Source organism: Myotis daubentonii, chromosome 18 (assembly GCF_963259705.1).
Source record: "Myotis daubentonii chromosome 18, mMyoDau2.1, whole genome shotgun sequence".
In the NCBI taxonomy this organism is placed as follows: Eukaryota; Metazoa; Chordata; class Mammalia; order Chiroptera; family Vespertilionidae; genus Myotis; species Myotis daubentonii.
Genome location: NC_081857.1, coordinates 7,265,694 through 7,288,783, shown reverse-complemented (window position 1 = coordinate 7,288,783; position 23,090 = coordinate 7,265,694). Strand labels below are relative to the sequence as shown.

At 46.9% G+C, this 23,090-nt stretch overlaps 1 protein-coding gene and 1 pseudogene across 1 annotated transcript in view; both read right to left on the bottom strand.

Moving 5' to 3' along the window:
• LOC132220619 (sodium/potassium-transporting ATPase subunit alpha-4) overlaps positions 1-23,090 on the bottom strand; it is a 33,410-nt gene that overhangs the window by 7,222 nt on the left and 3,098 nt on the right. Inside the window, exons 3-17 of the mRNA XM_059673903.1 lie at positions 22,732-22,935; positions 21,812-21,925; positions 19,761-19,895; positions 19,365-19,482; positions 16,060-16,328; positions 12,220-12,418; positions 11,880-11,989; positions 11,582-11,716; positions 7,383-7,572; positions 7,067-7,239; positions 3,432-3,568; positions 2,652-2,802; positions 2,156-2,324; positions 369-523; positions 89-212 (exon numbers count right to left, since the gene is read on the bottom strand). Coding sequence (XP_059529886.1) covers positions 89-212; positions 369-523; positions 2,156-2,324; positions 2,652-2,802; positions 3,432-3,568; positions 7,067-7,239; positions 7,383-7,572; positions 11,582-11,716; positions 11,880-11,989; positions 12,220-12,418; positions 16,060-16,328; positions 19,365-19,482; positions 19,761-19,895; positions 21,812-21,925; positions 22,732-22,935 — 2,383 coding nt within the window. The remainder of the gene's footprint in view (positions 1-88; positions 213-368; positions 524-2,155; positions 2,325-2,651; positions 2,803-3,431; positions 3,569-7,066; positions 7,240-7,382; positions 7,573-11,581; positions 11,717-11,879; positions 11,990-12,219; positions 12,419-16,059; positions 16,329-19,364; positions 19,483-19,760; positions 19,896-21,811; positions 21,926-22,731; positions 22,936-23,090) is intronic.
• Positions 9,511-9,609, bottom strand: LOC132221420 (U6 spliceosomal RNA; annotated as a pseudogene).

Here is a 23,090-nt window from a genome sequence, read left to right as displayed (position 1 = left end):
GAACAAACTGACTTCCAAACTGAGATGGCTCCAATGACTAGACAGGTGCAAACGTCCCCCACTCCCTTCCCCCGCGTTCTGGCCGCACCAATTTGTCCGTAGGCCATGCCAATGAGACGGTCGTTCACCAGTTTATCAGTCTTTGGATTCCGTGGAACCCTCTTCATGATGTCACTTTCAGCTGTCTCATAAGCCAAAGAGATAGCAGGGACCTGGAGAATGGAGGGTGGGAGTAACAGGGGGACACAAAATTCAGAAGGAAACGCAGAAGTCATTCCAGCTCGGTCCCTGTCCCTGGACACAGAGTCCTCCTACTGCTCAGTCCGTCTCACAGGAATTCTGCAGCCGGGTCCCGGTTTGGTCCTTACCATGTCAGTGCCCAGGTCGATGCAGAGGATGGTGATGGTGCCCAGCGGCAGGGGGATGCTGAGGATGATGAAGAACAGGAAGGGTGTGATCTCGGGGATGTTGCTGGTCAGGGTGTACGCGATGGATTTCTTCAGGTTGTCAAAGATCAGGCGGCCTGGGGAGAATGGTCAACCTTCTGTGAGAATAGAGAGGACACACCTCCCAGAGACCAGCTCCTGGACAGAGAGACCACTATAAAGCAGTGTCATGACCCGTGAAAGTGTCTGGAGGTCCTAGGCCTCGGTGGTCCGAACTCTGTTTCTAAATTGTGTGACTATTAATTATAGCCAGGGTTTCTTAACATGCCATATCTATGCACTCTTTGTTCTTGGATTCAACATGGCTTATTAAGCAGGGTTGGGCCTGGTTAATACTTAGAGGCGCTTGTGAACTCCAATATAAAAGCGGTGAGAAGATTAAGGCCAAAGTTGAAAGAACCTGGGCTTAGGTTCTGATCTCATTTTCTGCCATAACTGGCTTGTGACTTTGGTTGCCCCTCACCTTCTGCCTTGTAAGATGGTTTGATTTCTTCCCTGACGACCCTTTCAAAAACTGTCATCTCTACCGGGACTCCTGCTTTATTGTTTTCATTGCACTTAGCGTCCTTTACTATACTCTACAATTTATTGTCTGTCTTGTTCTGCTAGAAATGAAATGACATGAGAACAGGACTGTGTGTCTTTTCATTCCTCACTGTTGCATCCCCAGCATCTAGAATAGTACCTGGTACAACTATGGTTGGTGCTCAAAAAAATGTATTGAACTGAATATAAAATATTGAACAATGTCTGGATCACCTGAAGTCTCAATAAAACGATAGCTATTCCTATTATGTGGATTGTCCTATTATGTTAGTTTTAGTAAGATAGCTCCAGGCAGAAAGCAGGAAGCCTGGGAATCAGAATTCTGGAATTCTCGTTTACCAGTGGGTATTGTCTTCAGAATTCTCTGGGAAAGAGGTAATAAGTTTGGCTCATGCAATCAATTTATAGATCAGGCTCCAATTGATCTTAATATGTCAACATCATTCATGGAATAGGTCCCTACGAGGCCCTCCTGACATTATGGAGCATGAAGTAGTCCAGGGAGATGGCTATGTCTTGGAATTTATTGTGGACCTGCTTGAATCTCCATGAGAGAAGAAAGAAGATACTACAGCCCGGCTGGCATGGCTCAAAGCGTCGACCTATGAACCAGGAGATCATGGTTCAATTCCTGGTCAGGGCACATGCCTGGATTTTGGGCTCGATCCCCAGTGTAGGGTGTGCAGGAGGCAGCCAATCAATGATTCTCTCTCATCATTGATCTCTCTCTCTCTCCTTTCCTTTGTGAAATCAATAAAATATATATGTATATATTTATGAAAGAAAGAAGATACTATAGTACAGTCCTAGTCTTGCTAAATAATCTGGCCTTTCCTCCAATCTAATAAAAAAGGGCTCCTGATTATAATGGTCTAAGTTCCAACTGAATCTAGTTTGCAAAATTTTGTCTTACAGTGATTTTCCCCAGTCTTTTTTTTTTTCCCATATACAAATGAAACCTATTACCAGATTGTAGGTACAAAATAATTAGCCATTGACATGCAATAAGCATTAATATTTCAAGAAAAATGATTTGAAATATAATAGATTTTCCCCAGTCTCTACAGCATCATCCAAGTTGGATGATGGACGATGGGAATGAGAGCACCGCACACCAACTCCCACATGAGTCTGAGGGTCAAGTCCCACCTCTGCTTCCTTACCCTCCTCCACGCCCGTGACGATGGAGGCGAAGTTGTCGTCCAGCAGGATCATGTCGGCTGCCTGCTTAGAGACGTCGGAGCCCGCGATGCCCATGGCGATGCCGATGTCCGCCTTCTTCAGCGCCGGGGAGTCGTTCACCCCGTCGCCCGTCACCGCCACGATGGCTCCCTGGGAGAAGCACAGAGGGAGCGAAGTAATTACTGTCAGATTCAAGACCAGTTCCCCAAATCAGTTTGATTTCATCATCCCCCGTTTCTTGATATAATCATGCTTGAGGTAGGCCTCTTAGCCCTTCCTTCTCCTGTTCCACCTAATATCTTGAAACTCTCAGGGGAAAAACCCTCTCAGGGAGCCCGCAAACTGCTGCCCATCTCCGAGGTTCAAGATGGGATACTCTGGAGTGTCCTTGGGCCCAGCAGGCACTGCTCTGCTTGGTGTCGGCCTGGGCCATGCCAGGCGATGTCTGCAGATCTCTCGGCTCCTCTGCCTCCTTACCAGCCTCTGACATCCCTCTACAATGATGAGCTTCTGCTGCGGGGAGGTCCGAGCAAACACAATCTCCGTGTGGTTTTGGAGGATATTGTCAAGCTGTTCTGAGTTCAGATCCTTTAGTTTTGAGCCATGTATCACAATGGCTTTGGCATCCCTGAGCAAAAAAAAAAATTATTTTATTTTTAAATTACATTTTGCTTTTAATCCTCACTGGAGGATATGGTTTGTTTGTGTGATTATTTATTTATTACTGATTTTAAAGAGAGGGGGAGGGAGAGAGAGAGAGACATCTGTGTATGAGAGAAACATGGATCGGTTCCCGTAGTGCCCCCACTGGGAATCGAACCCACAACCTTTCAGTGCTTGGGACGGCGCTCCAACCGAGGCACACCGGCCAGGGTGCAAAAAGAATTTTAAAAGGTCAGTTCAGAGTGCTGAGAATTCATCAGTTGCCCCTTAACCAACTTTTACTATAACCCCCTTGTTTTTCCTTTCAGCCCAGCCTCCTCACTGGCCCCCAGCCATTCACTGTTCCCGGATGGACACATGCCATCCCCTCCCCCCTTTCCCAACCATTCCTCCCCTTTCTCTGTCTCGATCTTCATTCCACGTCTTCTGAAACCCACATGGTCGTTTTCCTAGTACACTTTACTTTGCACTATGTAAACCCTGCACATCCGACCTGCTGCAGGTTCCCTCAGGAACGGTAGTGAGTGGGATCTGGGTGGGGCAGGCTGATCAGAGATGAAAACATGGAAGATCTGAGTTCTTCAGGGGTCTCACCTGCTATTGACCTGGTCGACAGGGATCTTGAGCCGGTCAGCAATGTCCTCTTCGGTCTCATTACCTTCTGAGATGATGCCCACACCCTTGGCAATGGCCTTGGCTGTGATGGGATGATCCCCTGTCACCATAATCACCTGTGTTGGGGAGGGAGAGAAGAGGAGTGGAACCGTCTTCCGGGAGGTCCTGGGTCCCTCACCGTTCTCTCTGCGAGCTCACAGACCACTGCTTTCAGGAGCTCATTCCTAAGAACTCTCCCTTCAACCCTTGGGGGTGGGCCAGGATCATCAGGTCATAAAACGTAAGGCAGTTTGAGTACTAGGTTTTCTAGGAGGAAGTCAGAGACTGAGATATATTGCTATATTCAGAATTTCATTTAATTGCTTCAGAAGCTATTCTGCTTCTTTAAGCTCAAAGACAGAAATGCCTACACATAGAACAAACGGTAATAAAGGAACATCTGGAATATTCCATCTGCCGAGTGAAGTTCCATCAAGGCCCAGGTGCATTCTGAGTCTCACGCCTTCCTCTTTTCCCCGCTGCCTCCCTGTGCCCCTAAATTTCAGCCCTTCTTGCATGGCTGTTACCACCCGGGCCCCATTCCTTCCCAAAGGTCAGGGGTCCGTGCTCCGTGCTTTCCTAGCATTCTCTGCTTTACCCTGGACGATTGCTCACACGTGTCTCTCCCCGACACTGCTGAGAGCTCTGTGACGTTTCCTGCCTTAGCACGCTGCCTAACACATAGTAATCCAGCAACGAACAATGATCAAATCAAGCAATGAAGGAATGGCCCTAGCCCAGTGATGGCGAACCTTTTGAGCTCAGCGTGTCAGCATTTGGAAAAACCCTAACTTAACTCTGGTGCTGTGTCACATATAGAAATTTTTTGATATTTGCAACCATAGTAAAAAGAAGATGTATATTTTTGATATTTATTTTATATATTTAAATGCCATTTAACAAAGAAAGATCAACCAAAAAAATGAGTTCGCGGGTCACCTCTGACACGCGTGTCATAGGTTCGCCATCACTGCCCTGGCTGGTTTGGCTCGGTGGATGGAGCATCGGCCTGCGGACTGAAGGGTCCCAGGTTCGATTTCAGTCAAGGGCACGTGCCCGGTTTGCGGCCTCGATCCCCAGTGGGGGGCGTGCAGGAGACAGCCGATCATTGATTCTCATCATTGATGTTTCTATCTCTCGCTCCCTCTTCCTTCCTCTCTGAAATCAATAAAAACATATATATATTTTTAAAAGGGAATGAAGGAATGGCTGCTTCCTGGGCACCAGCGCCCATAATTCCCTAGAACCTGGGTTTTCAGGCTCCAAGGGAGCAGGAGGGACACTCTGACTGTGGCTGAACTATCCAACTGCTTCTGGAGCAGAGGTCCTGGAAAAGCCAGCCTATCTACGTTCAGAGCGTGGAGAGAAGCCTTTTAGTTTTCCTCGGAGCCCTCATCATTCATACCGGCACCCCGGGCTGTGCTGGAAGAAGAGAGTGTGGCTAAGCTGGGGCTCCAGAGCCGGAGGAAGGTCAACACTGTGAGCTGTTAGCCACACCACTGGTTTCAAGCACCCTGGCTCCGTTGTGGGGACTGGACCCTCACCAGGCTCGGCCTGTGGGGGTGGGATAAAGTGAGGGTCTGGGAGGGAACTGCACAGAAGATTAGAAGATTCCAGATGTGGTTCAGACTGAGCCCTCAGCGGCGCCTTTTGGGCTGACAGTGCCCTGAGCTTCCCAGTGGCTCATCAATAGTGACCTGAGACCTATAGGCCAGGCGTGGTATCGTCCGGGTACGTCCCTGGTCCCTAGCCCAGTCTGACATTCAAATGCACGGTTCTGTAGCAGCTCCTGGCAGTACCACCTCCATGCCAGGCACCCCGAGAGCCCGTTCCCAGGACGCAGTTTCTCAGCGAGTGGAGATGCACGCAGACAATAGAAGCGCAGTTCCGCAGAGAATGGCTCCCTGCGAGGTACAGGGCATCTGGCAGTCTCTGGAATTTGTGAAGTATGAAAAGAATTTCATTGCTAACTTCTTCCTGCTGACTGGGCCTCTGATGTCCGCACGCAGCCCTGCAAGCTGCCCTCTTGTACCCGCTTCCCCGGCTCACATGCATCTGAGAGGCCGCTCCAGGGCTGGCAGCGCTGCTGCGGCCTCACCGCTCTGCTGCGGTCTGTAGAGGGGGCCAGGCTCAGCGCGTGGGTCCAGTCGCTCCACGCTCCCGAGAGCCTCAGGTAGTGGCAAATAGATATTTTCATTTTTGTGTTTTTTATAAATCGGTTATTCCAAAGACCCGAGCACATGGCTCTACCTCGGAAATGCCAGTTCCACAGTCACTTCTTGTAAAACGCTGCTGCCCCGCAGATGTCACCCGCCCTCTCCCAGCAGCCGAGTGCTGTCCATCAGTTCCGCATCGACCCCGTGACGGAGTGGACCCTGAACGGCTCTTCCCTGTGGGACAGCCCCCCATGTGTCCACTACGTGTGGTCATGGCAAGTCTTTCCCTTCCCTGTAAGGCAAGGGAGGATTCAAACTCCCCACCAAGGCTGCCAAGTTCCTGCCGGCGTAGGGTCCAGAAGGAGCAAGAAATTACAACAAGACCTGCGAGCCCGTGTGCAGAGCAAGCCGTGGCCCAGAAAGCACAGAGGCCCCTGCCCGCTCTAGGCAGCCTCGTTCTGCCTCGGGCTGTGAGGATGTCCTGGCTAAAGTCACCCCTTTGTCTCCAGTTCCGGCCTCCCCACCCGTGGGCACAATTGTTACTTCTTGCTGCAGAGATCCACGAACTCCCAGATGAGATGAATGTTAGGCACATCCCCTGCGTTACTCCTCACTCTGGCAGCCCGCGTCACAGCTCGGAAATGCAAACAAAGCCCCTCTCCACGTGGCTCCCACAATATGCTACGGCAGCGCATGGAACCGTTGGGGCATATCAGGATGACCTGGTTGGCCTATGTAGATGTGTTATAATAATGCTGTCTCTGCCAAGAACTCCATCACCCCCAGACATCTTGTAGTAATTAGGGGATTCACTCAACATAATTTTCTTCATCCATTCCTTGGCTCTCACTCCTCTATGGCCCATCCTTGAACTTAGCTTGGCCCAGGCTGCCTCCAAACCAACTGCCAAGAGTCAAGGGTCTAAGATAAAGCCAGGTCTAACGGCAGCTAGCTCTCCTTAAACACCTTCAAGGTGCCCCTGCCCCCCACTGCAACCTGCCCTCTTCCAAGTCTGGGATCCAGCAGATCAGGCAGGAACAGAGACGGTGTCCATGTCACATGCACATGAGTTGGAGCAGCACCGTCCTAGGACACTGGTTCTCAAACCTCTCGGCACATTGGACTCTCTGGGCAAGTTTTTAAAAAATGCAGATGCCTGGGTCTCACCCTGAGAGTTTCTAATGCCATGGGCCGGGATATCAGATCTTTAAAGTTCTCTTGAGGATTCTAATGTTCCATGAAAGACAGGAGTCTAACCAGAGAGGACATTTACTCTTAGTCTCTTAAGACGAAAACATTCTAAGCTGAAGGAAACAGAAATCCATGAGAGCGGAATTATTAAGAACCAACTCTGTGCAAGGCCTTCCGCTGCTGTCCTGATCGGGGACAGGCGCGGCTTCTGGGGCCCTCCAGCTTTACCTTGATCCCTGCGCTGCGACACTTGCTCACTGCATCAGGCACTGCCGCGCGGGGAGGGTCGATCATGGCTATCAGCCCCACGAAGCAAAGGTTGGACATGGGGAAGTTGATTTCATCTGTGTTAAACTTGAATCCCTTGGAGAAAGTGTTAGGCAGGTTCAAGTAGCAGAACCCTGGGGAGAGACACAGGGGACCAGTCGTCATTAGCGATGTATGTCCCCATCCCGCTCACCCCAGCATCCTAGATTTTGCACCCCACGAATCAGAATCACTTCGACGCCATTCTTGCAAGGGGGCTCCCCCCCAGCCCACTCACCTAGCACGCGTTCCCCCAGACCTCCCAGTTCCATGTAGGCACTTTGGAAGGCTTCTTTCATGTCACTGTCCAGTGGGTACTCCTGCCCATTCAGAATGTAACTAGAGCAAAACTCCAAGATCCTCTCAGGAGCCCCCTTCATCAGCAGCACATGGGCCTGGGAACTGTCTTCCCGAAGGTGGATGGACATCTAGGGAGAGGAGAGGAGGCACGGGTGGGACAGGAGAGCAGGGTGGGGGCAAAAGAGCAAGGGAAAGGTTTTTGAGGGTAAAACAGACAGGCAACCGGTTTTATACCCTCCGTTTCCTTTGTGCCAGAACAATACAGGCCTTCCTCCACCCAGGGCCAGCCCACCCCTCCCCCTGTCCCGGAACCTCCGGCTGGTTTTGTTTGCACACGGATCTCTGTCTTCTCAGCCCCACCGGAGGCTGAGGGCAGAAGCTGGTGCCTCACTTTCCCTGCTTCCTCTCTGCCTGGAGGGCTGGAGAGAAGTGGTGGGCCGGCCAAAGCGGGCAGGAGAGAAAGCTTAGGGCCCAAAGACCTGTGTCCTGAGCTGGCTGGATGCCTCATGGCCTCAGGTCAACCCATTTGACTTCTCAAAACCTCAGTGTTTTTTGATGAAATGCAAAAGGATCTGCAGTGCCTACTTCACTGAGTTTGTATGATAGTTAATATTTGCAAACAAAAACAAAACCCTTTAAAAACTGTGAAACACAATTCAAAAATAGGTTACTCATTCTAGTCCCCTCTCCACCCCTTCCTAAAATCACGAGAAAGTCCCCTGAGAGGGGCTGGATGGTGTGGGTGGGCCGTGGGGGGTCAGGGTCAGTATGGCTAGTGGGGGGAGAGAAGGGCATATTTATGAAGGAAACCAGAGGAACAACACACAAGGAGGAGAGAGAAATCAGGTCAACTTTGGTTTTGCATTTTCCCTTGATCTCTGATCCGTGCAAAGGAGTTCTCTGTGGGGTTCCTGTTAGGATCCACAGGAAATTCCTGCTGCACTGCCTGTTGGGTAGCAAAATTAGCACATGGATAGGACGTGAGCTGGTGCAGAGAGAGGCCAGGCTGCACCGCCCAAAGGCTAAGCAAGGGGTAAGCCTGTGTGTGCAGCCTGGGCAAAGTCGGTCCACTGGAACTTTCAAAAAAAACAAAACAAAACCGGTTCGGTGATATTGAGAATACGCTTGAGCAGTTGAGAGGAAGCACCTTGCCTTATTTAAGCAGAAGCTGCAAAGGTTTAAAAAGCTTAACGTTCTGAGTGCTGAATACATCTGTGTGGGCTATTTATTGGAGATTGGTGGGGATGACAGCAAGGCCTACGTTAGCTGTTAACTTGGTCACAGAAAAACCACATCTTGATAGAAATTGCAGATGAAAATATGGGAAAAATAATCTGGAAATAGGAGAACAGAGAACTTTTTTTCTTTCATTTTCATCTCAGGGAGGGAAAAGGCCTGCAGGCTAAGAAATACCTTGCACACTGGGGCCTCCAACTACCCCAAGAGCAAGCTAGTGAAGGCAGCTGTCTGCAGGGAGTGAACGTAGCCAGAGGGCTTTCCTGGAACCTCCAGCAAGCAGGTCCCCTGCAAAGCGCCAGAGCTGCGTGCTGGCGGCGGCTGAGCACAGGGCACACCACGGAGGAGGATTTTGGTGTTTGATATTCAAGAGCTCAGAGACAGCACTAACGTCGTCATTTTGGGTAGCGCTGCTATTTCGTTGGACATTCCAACAAATGTGGCTGTGTTTTGCTTTTATTCTGAACCATACAGAGGGAGAGGCACCTAATTCTTTCCGGTCAAAGGCTTTAATCAGGCCTGTCTAGCACAAAATTCTGTCTGGTTAGTGGGGCCACTAAATGTCAGAAAAAAAGTGGAAATAAGTTTGCAGTTTGAGCCTAAAAGACCTATCTGATTACACCGACTAAAAGCCCGTTGAGACAAAAAACAGTGGATCTAGTTCTTTAACCCTTACTTGTTCGGTGTTCATTGTGAAGATATCGGTAATTGGGCTTTTAGACTCTATCTAGCTTTTGTTATTTTATTATGTTCGGTAATGAATATTTTTTATGAATATTCTTTGTGATGAAAACCTTTAAGATCTACCCTCTTAAGCAAGTTTCAGATATAAAAATACATAATGATGAACTAATCTGCATGTTATCGGGGCCACACTAATCTTCTCTGTATTGTTCCAATTTTAGTATATGTTCTCTGGGCGCCAGCACTATTCCATGTGTTTTTGGTTTTTTTTAGAAAATGCTTTCTTATGATTTAAAAATGTTTATACATGAATTTCTGCTCTTAGTTTTATCATTTAAAAAAATATTATTTGGTATTAGTTTCAAGTATACAGCATAGTGGTTAGACAATCCTATACTCTTTTTTAAAAATTATATTTTATTGATTTCAGAGAGGAGGAGAGAGGGAGAGAGAGGTAGAAACATCAACGATGAGAGAGAATCACTGACTGGCTGCCTCCTGCACACCACACACTGGGGATCGAGCCCACAACCTGGGCATGTGCCCCAACCAGGAATCGAACCGTGACCTCCTGGTTCATAGGTCGATGCTCAACCGCTAAGCCAGGCCGGCCGGGCAATCCTATATTAAACACAGGGTTCTCCCCAATAAGTCTAGTGCCCACCTGGCACCATACATAGCTATGAAAATATTATTGATTATATTCCCTGTGCTTTGAGTATTTTGTAACTCTCAAGATACTTCTTAATCCTTCACCTTTTCCACTCAGCCCCCTAAATCCCCTCTCCTCTGGTAACCATCAGTCTGTTTCAACTTTGTTTATTTTATTCGTTAGATTCCAAATATAAGTGAAATCATATGGTATTTGTTTTTCTCTGACTGACTTATTTTCCTTAGCATGGTACCCTCTAGGTCAGCGATGGCGAACCTTTTGAGCTCGGCGTGTCAGCATTTTGAAAAACCCTAACTTAACTCTGGTGCCGTGTCACATCTAGAAATTTGTTGATCTTTGCAACCATAGTAAAACAAAGACTTCTATTTTTGATATTTATTTTATATATTTAAATGCCATTTAACAAAGAAAAATCAACCAAAAAAATGAGTTCACGTGTCACCTCTGACACGCGTGTCATAGGTTCGCCATCGCTGCTCTAGGTCCATCCATGCTGTCACACGTGGTAAGATTTCATTCCTTTTTTAGGGCCAGGTAATATTCCATTATCTATATGTACCACCACATTTTCTTTTTTTTTCATAAAAAAGGACCACATTTTCTTAAACCACAATGTTTTTATCCAATCGTCCATTAATGGGCACTTGGGTTGCTTTCATATCTTGGCTATTGACGATTACGTGCAATTTAAGACACAAATGCAGCACTGGCCTTGGGAGTCTCCTTTCTGCTCTGTTACCACACCCGAATGTCTGACCTTTACAGTCGTGCGTGAACTTAGAGAACGCCACTCTCCTGAGCAGATCACAATTGTCCCACAGAACTCAAACCTTAGCCGGTAGAGTTCCCGTCCTGGCAATGCCACCACTCCCAACCTTCCACACTTCAAAGTGTGCCAGGATTCCAACGTGGGAAAGAAATCCCGGTTTCCCTGTCCTCTCACGGAGTGTGTGGTTAATGCCACCAATGCCCCTCACTTGGCACTTCTCCTTCCTTGCCACTCCTCCCTGGATAGCGGACAAATTGCTCCTGGGAAATGAAACTCACAAACACGCTGGAGACCCCTGATGGCTTACCCGCTTACCCGATGCAGCCACTAGAACTGTGGGCATGGAATGAAAAAAAAAAAAGGTGACTAATGAAATCTGGCGCCTCTGGGGAGTGTCTGGTACACCCAGCCTATTCCGCTGGCCAGCAGGGCAGCAGTCAGAGAGATGCCTCCTGACAGCTGCAGGGACTGTCACGTGACTCCCCCCCACCCCCTCCCGCCTCCAGCCTGAAGAGAGCCTTTGATGACTCACTCTTTTCACAGGGAGTGGGGTCTCCCACTCTGCTTAGGGCTCAGCACCTCTCCCTTTTATCGCCTGCTGCTCCCTTCACCTGCTTATTACCTTTCCTTGAGGTGAGCCTTCTTCCTAGCTGGGATGCTGGCTGTCCGCCCTCTCTATCCTACTGCTCAGAGGTGAGGCAGAAGACAAAACTCCCATTTCCCCCCAAATGCGCCCCCCTCGCCAATCATTCTCCGACTTTCCTGGGTTCTGTACCTGGTACTTGTTGGTAGAATTAAAGGGGATCTCTGCCACCTTGGGGCTTTTCTCTCTCATCTCCTTCACGGAGCAGTAGGACTGCTCGATGAACTTGAGGAGGGCCGACTCAGAAGCGTCCCCTGCTGTTGTCCGCTGTCAGGAGGGGGTTTCTGTATAAGCCCGGGACAAGGAGAGGGGCCAGTGGGGAGGGGGTGCCTGGGGAAGTCACTGAGCGCCAGGAAAGAGATCTTTTGGGGGGAGAGGGTGGGTTATACCCTGGACACTAAGGTACCCTCCACCCCCTTGGGCCCGACACCTTAGCTATCGGAACGTCCTCCTGGTTAGCCTTAAAGTCAGCCCGGTTGCAGAGGCCAGCGATTCGGGCCAGGATAGGCCAGGTATCGGAGCTCTTGTCAAATGTATGTGCTGGGGAGAAAGAGCAGACGTGAGCAAGGGAGAGGGGAGCTTAAAGCAGGGAGTCATTTCCATCCTGTCTGTACCCCACAACTTCACAGAGGCATCTTTCATCCACACCTTCTTTCCCTCACTCGCCTTCCAGCTGTCTTCTCTTTGTCTGAACTCACCATTGCCTCTCAGCTCACTCATCACAATCCCCCAAACCCTTTCACTCTTGGCCCACCGATGCCACTAGTCACCAAGGCGTTCTTCACTCGTGTCGGACTCATAGATGGTCTTATCGAACCACAAGTGGGCAACGGTCATACGGTTCTGGGTGAGGGTGCCCGTCTTGTCAGAGCAGATGGTGGAGGTGGAGCCCAGCGTCTCCACTGCCTCCAAGTTCTTCACCAGGCAGTTCTTCTTCGCCATGCGCTGGGCTGTCAGGGTCAGACACACCTAAGGCCATGAAAAGTCAAGAGAACAAGTGGAGAGAAGATATTGGCTACTCATATCACATCGTGTTTTGGAAATCTGATTTGTTTTTGGCTAATTTAATTTTTTGTACTAATTTCCTATCTATTTAAAAAAACAAAAACCCTCCATCTGTGGCTACAGGAAAGGAAATTAGGAAAGTGATTAGGAAAGTTTGGGCTTCAAGGCAGTTTTAAAACCAGAGTGTATTCCTTTACCAGGCATTCTAGAGAGTGATGATCTGATTTTCCCTGATATATTCCACTCCCCCATGGTCCTTTCGTCTTTTCTATCCAGCAGCCTCTTTTTCATTCAAGTTCAGGCCACACCTCTTTTTCAAGTTCAATCTTTCCAAGGCCCGCATTAGCTAATCTTTTATTGTGGAATAAGATGCTATGTATGGAATGTGTGTGTATATGGATGTACCAATTTATTTTTAAAAAAACAATGGAAAAATGATGAAATTGAGAAGAAATATTGCAGCACTAAAAATAATTTTTTTTGGTTAATCTTCACCTGATATTTTTTTCCATTGAATTTTAGAGCTCCCCTTCACCAGGTTCCCACCCCACCCTCTGCCCTTATCCCCCTCCCCCCCCCCATCCTCATCCATAGGTGTACGATTTTTGTCCAGTCTCTTTCTGCACCCCCCACACCCCTTTCCTCCCCCAGAATAGTCAGTCCTCTCCCTTTCTATGCCCCTGATTCTATTATATTCACCAGTTTATTCTGTTCATTATTTATTCACTTGATTTTTAGATTCACTTGATAGATGTGTATTTGTTGTTCATAATTTGTATCTTTACCTTTTTCTTCTTCTTCCTCTTCTTAAAGGATACCTTTCAGCATTTCATATAATACTGGTTTGGTGGTGATGAACTCCTTTAGCTTTTTCTTATCTGTGAAGCTCTTTATCTGACCTTCAATTCTGAATGATAGCTTTGCTGGGTAAAGTAATCTTGGTTATGGGTTCTTGCTATTCATCACTTTGAATATTTCTTGCCACTCCCTTCTGGCCTGCAAAGTTTCTGTTGAGAAATCAGCTGACAATCGTATGGGTACTCCCTTGTAGGTAACTGAGTTTCTTTCTCTTGCTGTTTTTAAGATTCTCTCTTTGTCTTTTGCTCTTGGCATTTTAATTATGATGTGTCTTGGTGTGGTCCTCTTTGGATTCCTTTTGTTTGGGGTTCTCTGCGGTTCCTGGACTTGTAAGTCTATTTCTTTCACCAGGTGGGGGAAGTTTTCTGTCATTATATCTTCAAATAGGTTTTCAATATTTTGCTCTCTCTCTTCTTCTGGCACCCCCATAATTCAGATGTGGATACGCTTGAAGTTGTCCCAGAGGCTTCTTACACTATCTTCATATTTTTGGATTCTTTTTTCTTTTTGTTTTTCTGGTTGGGTGATTTTTGCTTCTTCGTATTTCAAATCTTTGACTTGATTCTTGCAATCCTCTAGTCTGCTGTTGGAACTCTGTATAATATTCTTTATTTCAGTCAGTGTATGCTTAATTTCTAGTTGGTCCTTGTTCATATCCTAGAGGGTCTTACTAGATTTCTTGAGGGTCTCACGAAATTTATCAGCGGTTTCTAGAAAATTCTTGAAAAACCTTATAAGTTTGGTTTTGAACTCTATATCCAGTAGTTTGCTTTCCTCTATTTCTGTCATTTGTGACCTGCATCTTTGTCTCCACATTTTTTTATGCTTCCCTGTGTTGATAGAGTGGCTTTCTGTGCTAGCTGTCTTATAGGGCCCAGTGGCTCAGCCTCCCCAATTACCTGAGGTGGACACTCTTGGTGCACCCCTTTGTGGGCTTTGTGCACAGTCTTGTTGTAGTTAAGCCTTGATTGTTGTAGGTATCACTGGGAGGAATTGACCTCCAGGCCAATTGGCTGTGTGAATCAGCTGTGTCTACAGTGGGAGAACTTCTGTGCTGGAGACACCCTTCTGGGGCAAGACTTGCTTCAGTGGGGCTTTGGTGCTCACTCAGTCTGCCCCCTGAGTGTGTCCCTTATGGATCTGAGGAGTTGTAATCTGGATGGTCCCAATCTGACCACTGGGTACATAGGCTCTTGGATCTCTAAGGAGGTGCTAATTTAGCCTCTGCCTGAGGCTACCCAGCAGGAGCTATGGAGAGATCTGCAAATTCCTCTTCTATGTTTGGAATTTGGAGGTGCCCAGATGAGGCCCAACTGTGAAGCAATGCAAGCTGTTGTGGGGCCTTGGGCCTTCTTTTGGAAGTTCTGGGTCTCTCTGACCCAGCTGCAGATTGTTAGGTAATTTTCAGATTGCAAAGGGCCAGGCCTTTCATATGCAAAAGCCTCTGTGCACAGCTTGGGTGGGGTGGGGTCTCAGGGAATCAACAGGGTGGAGCAAACAGCTATGGCAGATCCTCAATCCTACCCTAAGAGGCCCCGCGTCTCAGTGTCCCAGTAATAGCTGCAAGTACCTCTGAGAGAAAGCCGCCCTCGAGTTCCGACCCATGTCAGACAGTCCAGTTTCTCCCCATATGAGTCTGGGTCCCCAGAGACTCACCTGGAACTGGAGTTCAGAGCAGTCGGAAGCTTGAGACTCCCTCCTGATTGAAAAAGACAACCGTGTCCTCAGTTGCCAGCCCTTTCCATGTGCACCTCCGTACCTCTGCACTTTACTTCCGCATCTCCTCTGAGTCTCAGTGTGCTTTTCTCTTTCCTTCCAGTTGTAGAATTTCCACTCAGCCAGCCTTCCTGTGGTTCTGGATGATGTCCGTTTTGTCTTTTAGTTGTATTTTTGAAGTGGTTGTGCAAGGCAGCAATTCCTGGTGTTTACCTATGCTGCCATCTTGGTTTCTTCCTAGTCCCAATGTTTTTGTGCTAGTCCAACCACACCCTGAGTAGTACACTCATTTTTATTTTAGTAAGATAAAGCATATCCTAAACAAGTGGTCAGCAAGACCAGGGGCCCAAAGAGGGTGTCATATGGCTAAGGGAAACGGGATTATTATTTCACCACCTACCTGGAGAGTTTGAGGCAACATAATGGTTACTGTCAAAAATCTAAAGGGTGGTTTGTAGGAGAGAGAGAATTGACTTATTTTGTATTTCCTCAGCTGGGAAAACTGAGACCAAACACAGTTCTGTTCAACACAATGCAATCAAACTAGAGCAGCCCAACAATGAAATGAACAGAGAATAAAAAGGGATGGGCTTCCCATGACTAGAAATGACCATCATCTCCCAAGGACTTTGTGCAAGATAGTCAGCATTGACTGGAAAGTTGAATTTATATGGGCTTTGGAATCCTCTCCAATAAGATTCCATGATTCTAAATTAATCTCCCTTTATAAACTGAGGAATAAATTGAGGCCTGGAAGTGAGTGATTCGGACAAGTTCACCAGCCAGGACAGGAATTCACGCCCCAATATGTATAATCTAATGTTTTCTGCAATGCAACTCACTTCCTTTCTCATTGAGAAGAAAAGAATGCACCAGAAAATATGGTGAGGGCAAATAAAAGTAATTTGGAATGCTAAATGATTTGACATCTGTGTATACATCAGGGGTACACTGTACTTGAGAGGTTGGACAATGAAAGAGATACTAGTGGTTTGTCTGCCCTGAGGCCACCCTCTACCCCGGCTACTCACAGTGACAGTGGCCAGCAGCCCCTCAGGGACATTGGCCACAATGATGCCAATAAGGAAAATGACAGCCTCCAGCCAGCCGTAGCCCAAGAAAATGGAGAGCGTGAAGAAAGCGATACCAAGGAAGACGGCCAGTGAGGTGATCATCTGAATAAAGTGTTCAATCTCTATAGCAATGGGGGTCTTGCCAACTCTCAGGCTTGAGGCCAGGGTGGCAATGCGGCCCATCATTGTGGCGTCTCCTGTGGAAACCACGATGCCCCGGGCTGTGCCTGTGGATGAAGCGGGGAGTCTCATTGGGAAGGATATTAGATTTGGTTAGTACAAAAGCTGTCAGTGGTCAAACACAAGGTGGAAACTCCAGAACCTCTGAGAAGTCATCATGTTCTATTCTCCTCATATTTAGCTTCTACAAATAAGGGTCTCCTAATCTAATATATATATATATGAAGAGATTTCACAGAGAGACCCAATTTTATTGCCTGATTGTCTTCACTGTCAAGAAGGTCTATATTACACTTAATTTAAATGTCTTCTATTGTCTATATGTTTCTTAGTGTGCCCTCAGTAACTGAAAGTTTCCAGATCCCCAGAAATAGAGGTCACTTATCTGCTAGAGTCCTATCTTTGTTCCAGTATTTTCTTATCCTCTGACCCATTGGTTCTCAATTGGGGGCCATTTGTCCCTCAGAAGACATTCGACAATATCTAGAGACATTCAACTGGGTGGGAGGGCGTTGCTACCGGCATCTCGTGGGTAGAGGGCAAGGATGCTGCTAACCATCCTGCTATCCCAGGACAGGCCTCTTCTCCCCATACAGTGAATTAGTCCGCCCAAATGTCAATCGTGTTGAGGTGAGGAACCCTGCTCTGACCTGAGCCCCCTCCCTGCTTTGCTGGCTGGAGCCAGCCTGACCCCTGCTGGGTAGGATAGGCCATCACAGCCAGGCTTCTGTGCTCTTACCTCCGCCAGCACTGCCCCAATCAGAAGGGGAGCTGGGACTTCATGTTTGGCTTTACACACACCTGCTGCAGACCACTCCCCTGCATGGCTTGGAGGGACCTGGCAAGGTTCTTAACTCAAAACAATTCTTCCTGCTTTACCACAATGGCTGAAATTCCTACCATTAAAGTCACAGCCAGAACTGCCCAGAAAAGCAACATATTATGGAAATAGTACTTGTTTTAGAATCAGAAAGACTCAGGGCCGAAAATTCAACTTCCTAATGTTCCCGCTGTGTGCCCTGGGGCAAGTTACGTAGCTGCTGTGAGATGCGGTTTCCTCGTCTTTAAGAGGGGATGGAAGCACCTACAAAGCTGTGAGGAATGAATGTTCCTAAAAGAGCCTAGAAGAGGGTTGGGTACATAGTAGGCGCTCAAATATTAGTTTAATCCTTTTCTTCATTTAGATGAATTCGGCGTCTCCAGAAGGGCAGACATAAAGTCACATGTGTAATTAGCGGGGCAGCTCTAATCTGGCCGCTCCCACGACATCTATCATATATTTTCAAAGTCCCCGTCAGCTGGATGAGTCTCAGAACATGGTCCTATTCAGACAGCAGACAGGTCAGGTCAGTGTTAGGTGGAGGTTCTGGAAAGTTCCCAGTCAGAGGTACTCTCTACATGCGTTTCAGACTGGTTGCCAGAGGCATTCATTGAGCTTTGTGACAGGAAAATACTAAAATGATTGAGAGGTGCTCAAAGGGTTTATATTTTTTGGGGGGAATAGAGCCGGGTGTCACCTATATCTCTTTCACCTATACCTATAGGCTAGTTCAGAGCTTAGTCTAGTTCTTCTTTTTCATTCCTTGTGCTATGGTTTGTTTCCCCATGCTTGGAGAGAAGGGGTTTAATAACTAATCTCAATGTGTCTAGAGACAGGGTGGGTTGATGGCAACCGTGGGGAAGGTTAACAAGGCCAAGCCTCCTATATCCCATTATAGCCTTCTATATAATGCCAGAGCTACAGCTTGGGCCCCCATGCAGATGCATGAGAACCCAAAGAGCGATGTCTGTACAAGCAGCCCTGTCAGAGTCCACAGAGATGAAAGCAGAGGGGCAAAGATCCGGGGTCAAGGTCAAAGCTATGCCACTAGTGTGCAGATGACACAGAAACCCCTCAACTGAACAGTCAAGAACTCCTTCAGCGGAGCTCCACCCTCTTGGTCACATCTTGGATCCCTCAGGTCTCCTCCTCAAGCGCCTCCATTCTAGCCAGATGCTTGTGTCTCAGGTGGAATGCCACCACCCACCTTCCCTCTTACCTGATGCATAGACTTTGCTGACAAAAAAATTTACTTTGGAAGGAGGACTTTGACGAAATTTCTTCCTAAAATTTGTGGGGAAAGCTTGCTAACTTGCATCTTTGTGTTCAATCAAATTTTTAAAAAATTCATTTTGATCTATTTTTTACTTTCCAGTTGAATTTTTTTTTGCCTTAATGTTACTTTATCTTATAAGTTAATTCCAAATAAACTAATTTTATTACCAGATAGGTCATTAGCAAGCTTTATTCCCAAGGAGGGTCTGGAACTTGCTTTAGAATCCTTGACCCTATCTTTTCTGTTGAGTTTACTTTCTTCAAACCTTAGTCTTTCATGTGTAAAATAGGGATAATGTCTATTGTATAGTGTTCTGAGAATCAGAGTTATCTGTAGCACTTGACACATACTAAGCATTCCATTGGTAAAAATAGCTATTTCTTAGATACCCAAACATTGATTCTTCAGTATGAATAATGACTTTAAAGTGTGCCCATTGAGTCGTGCAGGCCTCCTTAAGGGGAAAAGGTGAAGTTGACATCATAGTATTGAGTCCATTGTTACCACTTTGGCCAGAGATACCAGGAGCAACACTGAATGGCACCTCTGGGAACTCAAATTTCCAATGCCCACCTCCTCTTTCTGAATAGTAAGAAGATAGGGCTTACCTCAGGAGAAGAATGACCTAGGAAGGCTGAATTATTTTCCTCCCTTCTGTGCTATTTCCAGTTCACAGAACATAGTCCAGTCACTATCTAGAATAATCACAGGCCGCTTACAATGTGTTAGGTCTTGTGTGAAGCATTTTATGTATTATTCCTTTAATCCACATAAAAATCTACAGGGTAGTGACTTTTAGCATCATCATTGTACAAATGTGAAGGTGATGGCTTTGACCTTTTACCAAGGTCACACAGCTCATGAATAATGGAGAGCCTAGACTATTTGCCAGCTGTTACCTATCCTACTACCTTTAGAAGATAGAGACTTCCTGAATTCTTTCAATCTCTGCTTTTGAATCAAGGATATTTATAATGCAATATTCACCTTCCACACAGTTGGTGGAGAAGAAGCACATGTTTCTGGTCTCCAGAGGGTTCTCATGGGTGAAATCAGGGGAGCGGGTTTGGGGATTTGACTCTCCCGTCAAGGATGAGTTGTCCACCTGAGATGGGAAGGAGTCATAAGGTGAGCACGAGGAAAAAAAGATTTATTTATAAAGATGACACAGCTATGTCTGCCACCAGCTCATCATTATTGATGTGCAGAGAGAAACACAAATTTACACATCAGCACCTTCTTGTCTCTAACCTCAAATCTGCACTTTGTAACTTCTCAAGGTTCTGAATGATAAGATTGTACTTTCGTGCACTGAGCCCAGATACCGCAGTGCCTCAAGGCCATGCTGGGCTCTCCCTCCCCTAGCTTCCCACATCGCCTCACCTTACATCCCTGTGCAGAGATGAGCCGGATGTCCGCGGGGATTCGGTCTCCACCCTTCACTTCTACCAGGTCTCCCACCACCACATTTTCTACATTGATCTGCATCTTCTCTCCATCTCGAATTACTAGAGCTTGCTGTGGGAAGATAGTACAGGGCCGTAAAGCTTTCTGCTCCCCTAATCCTGCTCCTGGCCTCCAACCTTCTGTTCCCGGTCTCCTTCCTTCTGGCTCCCCTTTCTCATACTGTCACTCACCACATCATCTTTACATTTTTATTGCTAAATGTGTTGGTGTAACATTGGACCCTGACCAGGTTGCTCAGTTGGTTAGAGTGTTGTCCCAATGTGCCAGGGTTGTGGCCCATACAAGAACCAATCAATGAACAAATAAACAAGTGGAGTAACAAATCCATGTCTGTCTCTTCTCTCTCTCTCTCTTGTCTTTCTTCTCAAATTATCAATAACAATTTTTTAAAAAAGAAAAAATAACTCTTGGGGTAACATTGGCTAATAGTATTATATAATTTTCAGGTGTACAGGATTATAATTCCTGAAGGGCTCTTGGTAGATTGCAAGCTCTTACCATTGCTGTTTGCAGGGCTCCTTGCAAGGTGACTTTGATGCTTCTCCCACTGAGAGATGGGGCCTATCTCTACAAACCTACCCTTGGGCTTGGCTACAGTTTGCTTTGTCCCATTGGACATTGGCAGTTGCAGTGCAAGGGTAGGCTTAAAAGTGCCTGTACACTGGGCTTGCCCTGCTGTCACTGGGAATCCCTCTGCCGCCATCCTGAGCAAGCCCAAGCTAGCCTCCTGGAGGAAGAGAGATCATAAGGAGAATGGCCCTAACTGGCCCCAGTAATCTCAGCTGAGAGCTCAGATTTGTGAATAAGGTCATCTTATACCATCCAGTATCAGCTACATTCAACTCAGATCAGAACAGCCAAACCACAGAACTGTGAGAAATAATATGTTTGTTGTTTTGAGCCACTGAGTCCTGGAGTGGTTTGTTAGGTAGCAAAAGCTAACTGGTAGTTTCCCAACTCCTAGCTCATTCTACTGAAACATGTCCCCAGAATTCTTACCGAAGGAAGGAATTATCTTATGCTCACACCAAAGAGAGATACTGACCCTGGGCTATAGTGCTAGAACACTAGCCTGCTGTTGGAAATTTGGGAGCCTGTCCTCCCCAACTTCCCAGTCCTGTGCCCAGGAACCTCTTTCTACTGTCATATTATTTCCAGGTACTTAAAAAACATACATTTTATCTGAAAATTTAGAAAAGTTGCCAGAATAAAAATTATACCAAAGATGCCAGTATAACCTTTACCCAGATTCACCCATTAACATCTTATCCCATTTGCTCTGTCGTTTGCTCTTTGTTCTACATATGGGTGTATGAGAATCCTTCTCTCCCTGAACCATGTGAGGGTAAGTTACACACATCAGGATCTTTTATTCTACATTGTTGTGCTCATTCCCCAAGTATTAGGATATCAAATAACCACAATACAGCTATCAATTTCAGTGATTTCACACTGGCACAATATTTTAATCTGTTTGCATTCCAGTTTTGTCAATGGACCCAGTTTATCTTTTACAGCATCCTTTCTCCTCCGGCACAGGAGTCAGCCTGGGGCCAGGCACCCCATTTAGTTATCACGTCTCTTTACCCTCTTTTAGCCTGGAACATTTCCGCAGTTGTACTCGTCTTTAAGGTCATTGACATCTGAAGAATCTAGCCTCCCCAACTTCCTTTGCCCCGCCCCCCACCCCAGCTTTTTTTTTTTTTTTTTTTTAAATAGAATGTGCTCATTTGGGGCTTCATATTATGCTCATTAGAGTCAAATTATGCATCTAGAGCAGACCACTTCACAGGTGATGCTGTGCCTTCCTCGGGAACTTTGAAGGCCAGATAGAGGAAAATTGAAGTAAGCGTCACCCTCATCACTAGCCTCACTCACTGTGGGACATAATCCTCCCCAGGACTTAATAACAATGCATTTGGCCACGTTCTATACCTCCTGTCACTCGACCCTCTCAGCAATCCTACCTGAGGCACCAAGTTCTTAAAAGACTCCATGATCCTGGAACTCTTGGCCTCCTGGAAGTAGGAGAAGCAGCCAGTGATGATGACCACAACAGCTAACACAATACCCAGGTACAGCTGGGGGTGGGGAAGGAAAGGGCTTGTTAGTAGATCCTTTTCTTCCCCTTCACCCTCAGGAAACTGCAAGGAGAAGAGTCACTTCTCCAAGTGCAAGAACCCTTAGGACTCAGTTGGAGAGTCAGGGGCTGAGAAGAGTCCAGATAGGGCTGGCTTCCTCGGCTTCCTGGTGAAGGAACCCTGGTAAGGGGCCAGCAAAATCCCAGGTCCATGAAGGCCTACCTTCTCTTCTCAAACAAGGCTATTTATGCCCTAACTGGTTTGGCTCAGTGGATAGAGCGTCAGCCTGTGGACTCAAGGGTTCCAGGTTCGATTCCAGTCAAGGGCATGTACCTTGGTTGCAGTCACATCCCCAGTAGGGGGTGTGCAGGAGGCAGCTGATTGATGTTTCTAACTCTCTATCCCTCTCCCTTCCTCTCTGTAAAAAAAAAAATCAATAAAATATATATTTTTTAAAAAAAACAAGGCTATTTATGGGGTGGGGGGCAGAGGGTGAAGGAGATGGGGAGGAAAGAGATGAAGAGATTGACGTTCTGGGAAAGAGAGAGGGACTGCAAAGGGCTATGATGATCAGTTGGGAAGATAATCAAAAGAGAGCAAGTTTCTAGAGGGGACCATGCAGCTCAGTGAGCTGAAGCAGTAGCTTTCCAGAGAAAAGACCAGGGAAGCCAGGAGGCACGAAGGGCTCCGTTAGGAAGTCCTGGGCGTACCAGGGATTTGGGCTTCAGGACTGCTGGGCTGCTGAGCAGTAGTGAGTCAGGGATAAGCAGAGACGGGGCCGGGCAGTAGTAGTTGAACAGACTCACGTTATCTCTGGTAGCTTGCTCATGGAAATATAACTGGATGCCGTAGGCCAGGAAGCAGAGGATGGCACCGATCCACAGGAGGATGGAGAAGCCACCGAACAGTTGTTTACAGAATTTGACCCATTCTGGCGTGGTGGGGGGTGGGGTAAGTGTATTGGGTCCGTTTCGAGCCAGGATTTTCTGTGCCTCTTCGGAGCTAAGGCCCTATGTGAAGAAGAAAATCATGAAAAAAAGAAAAGAAAAATAGCTACACAATAAATAAATAAAAATATATTTAAAAGAAAAGAAAAACAGCTATAGCAAAGGTGAGTCTGGCTTCATAACTCCGATCTGCCATTATAGCCCCAGGATGAGTCTAG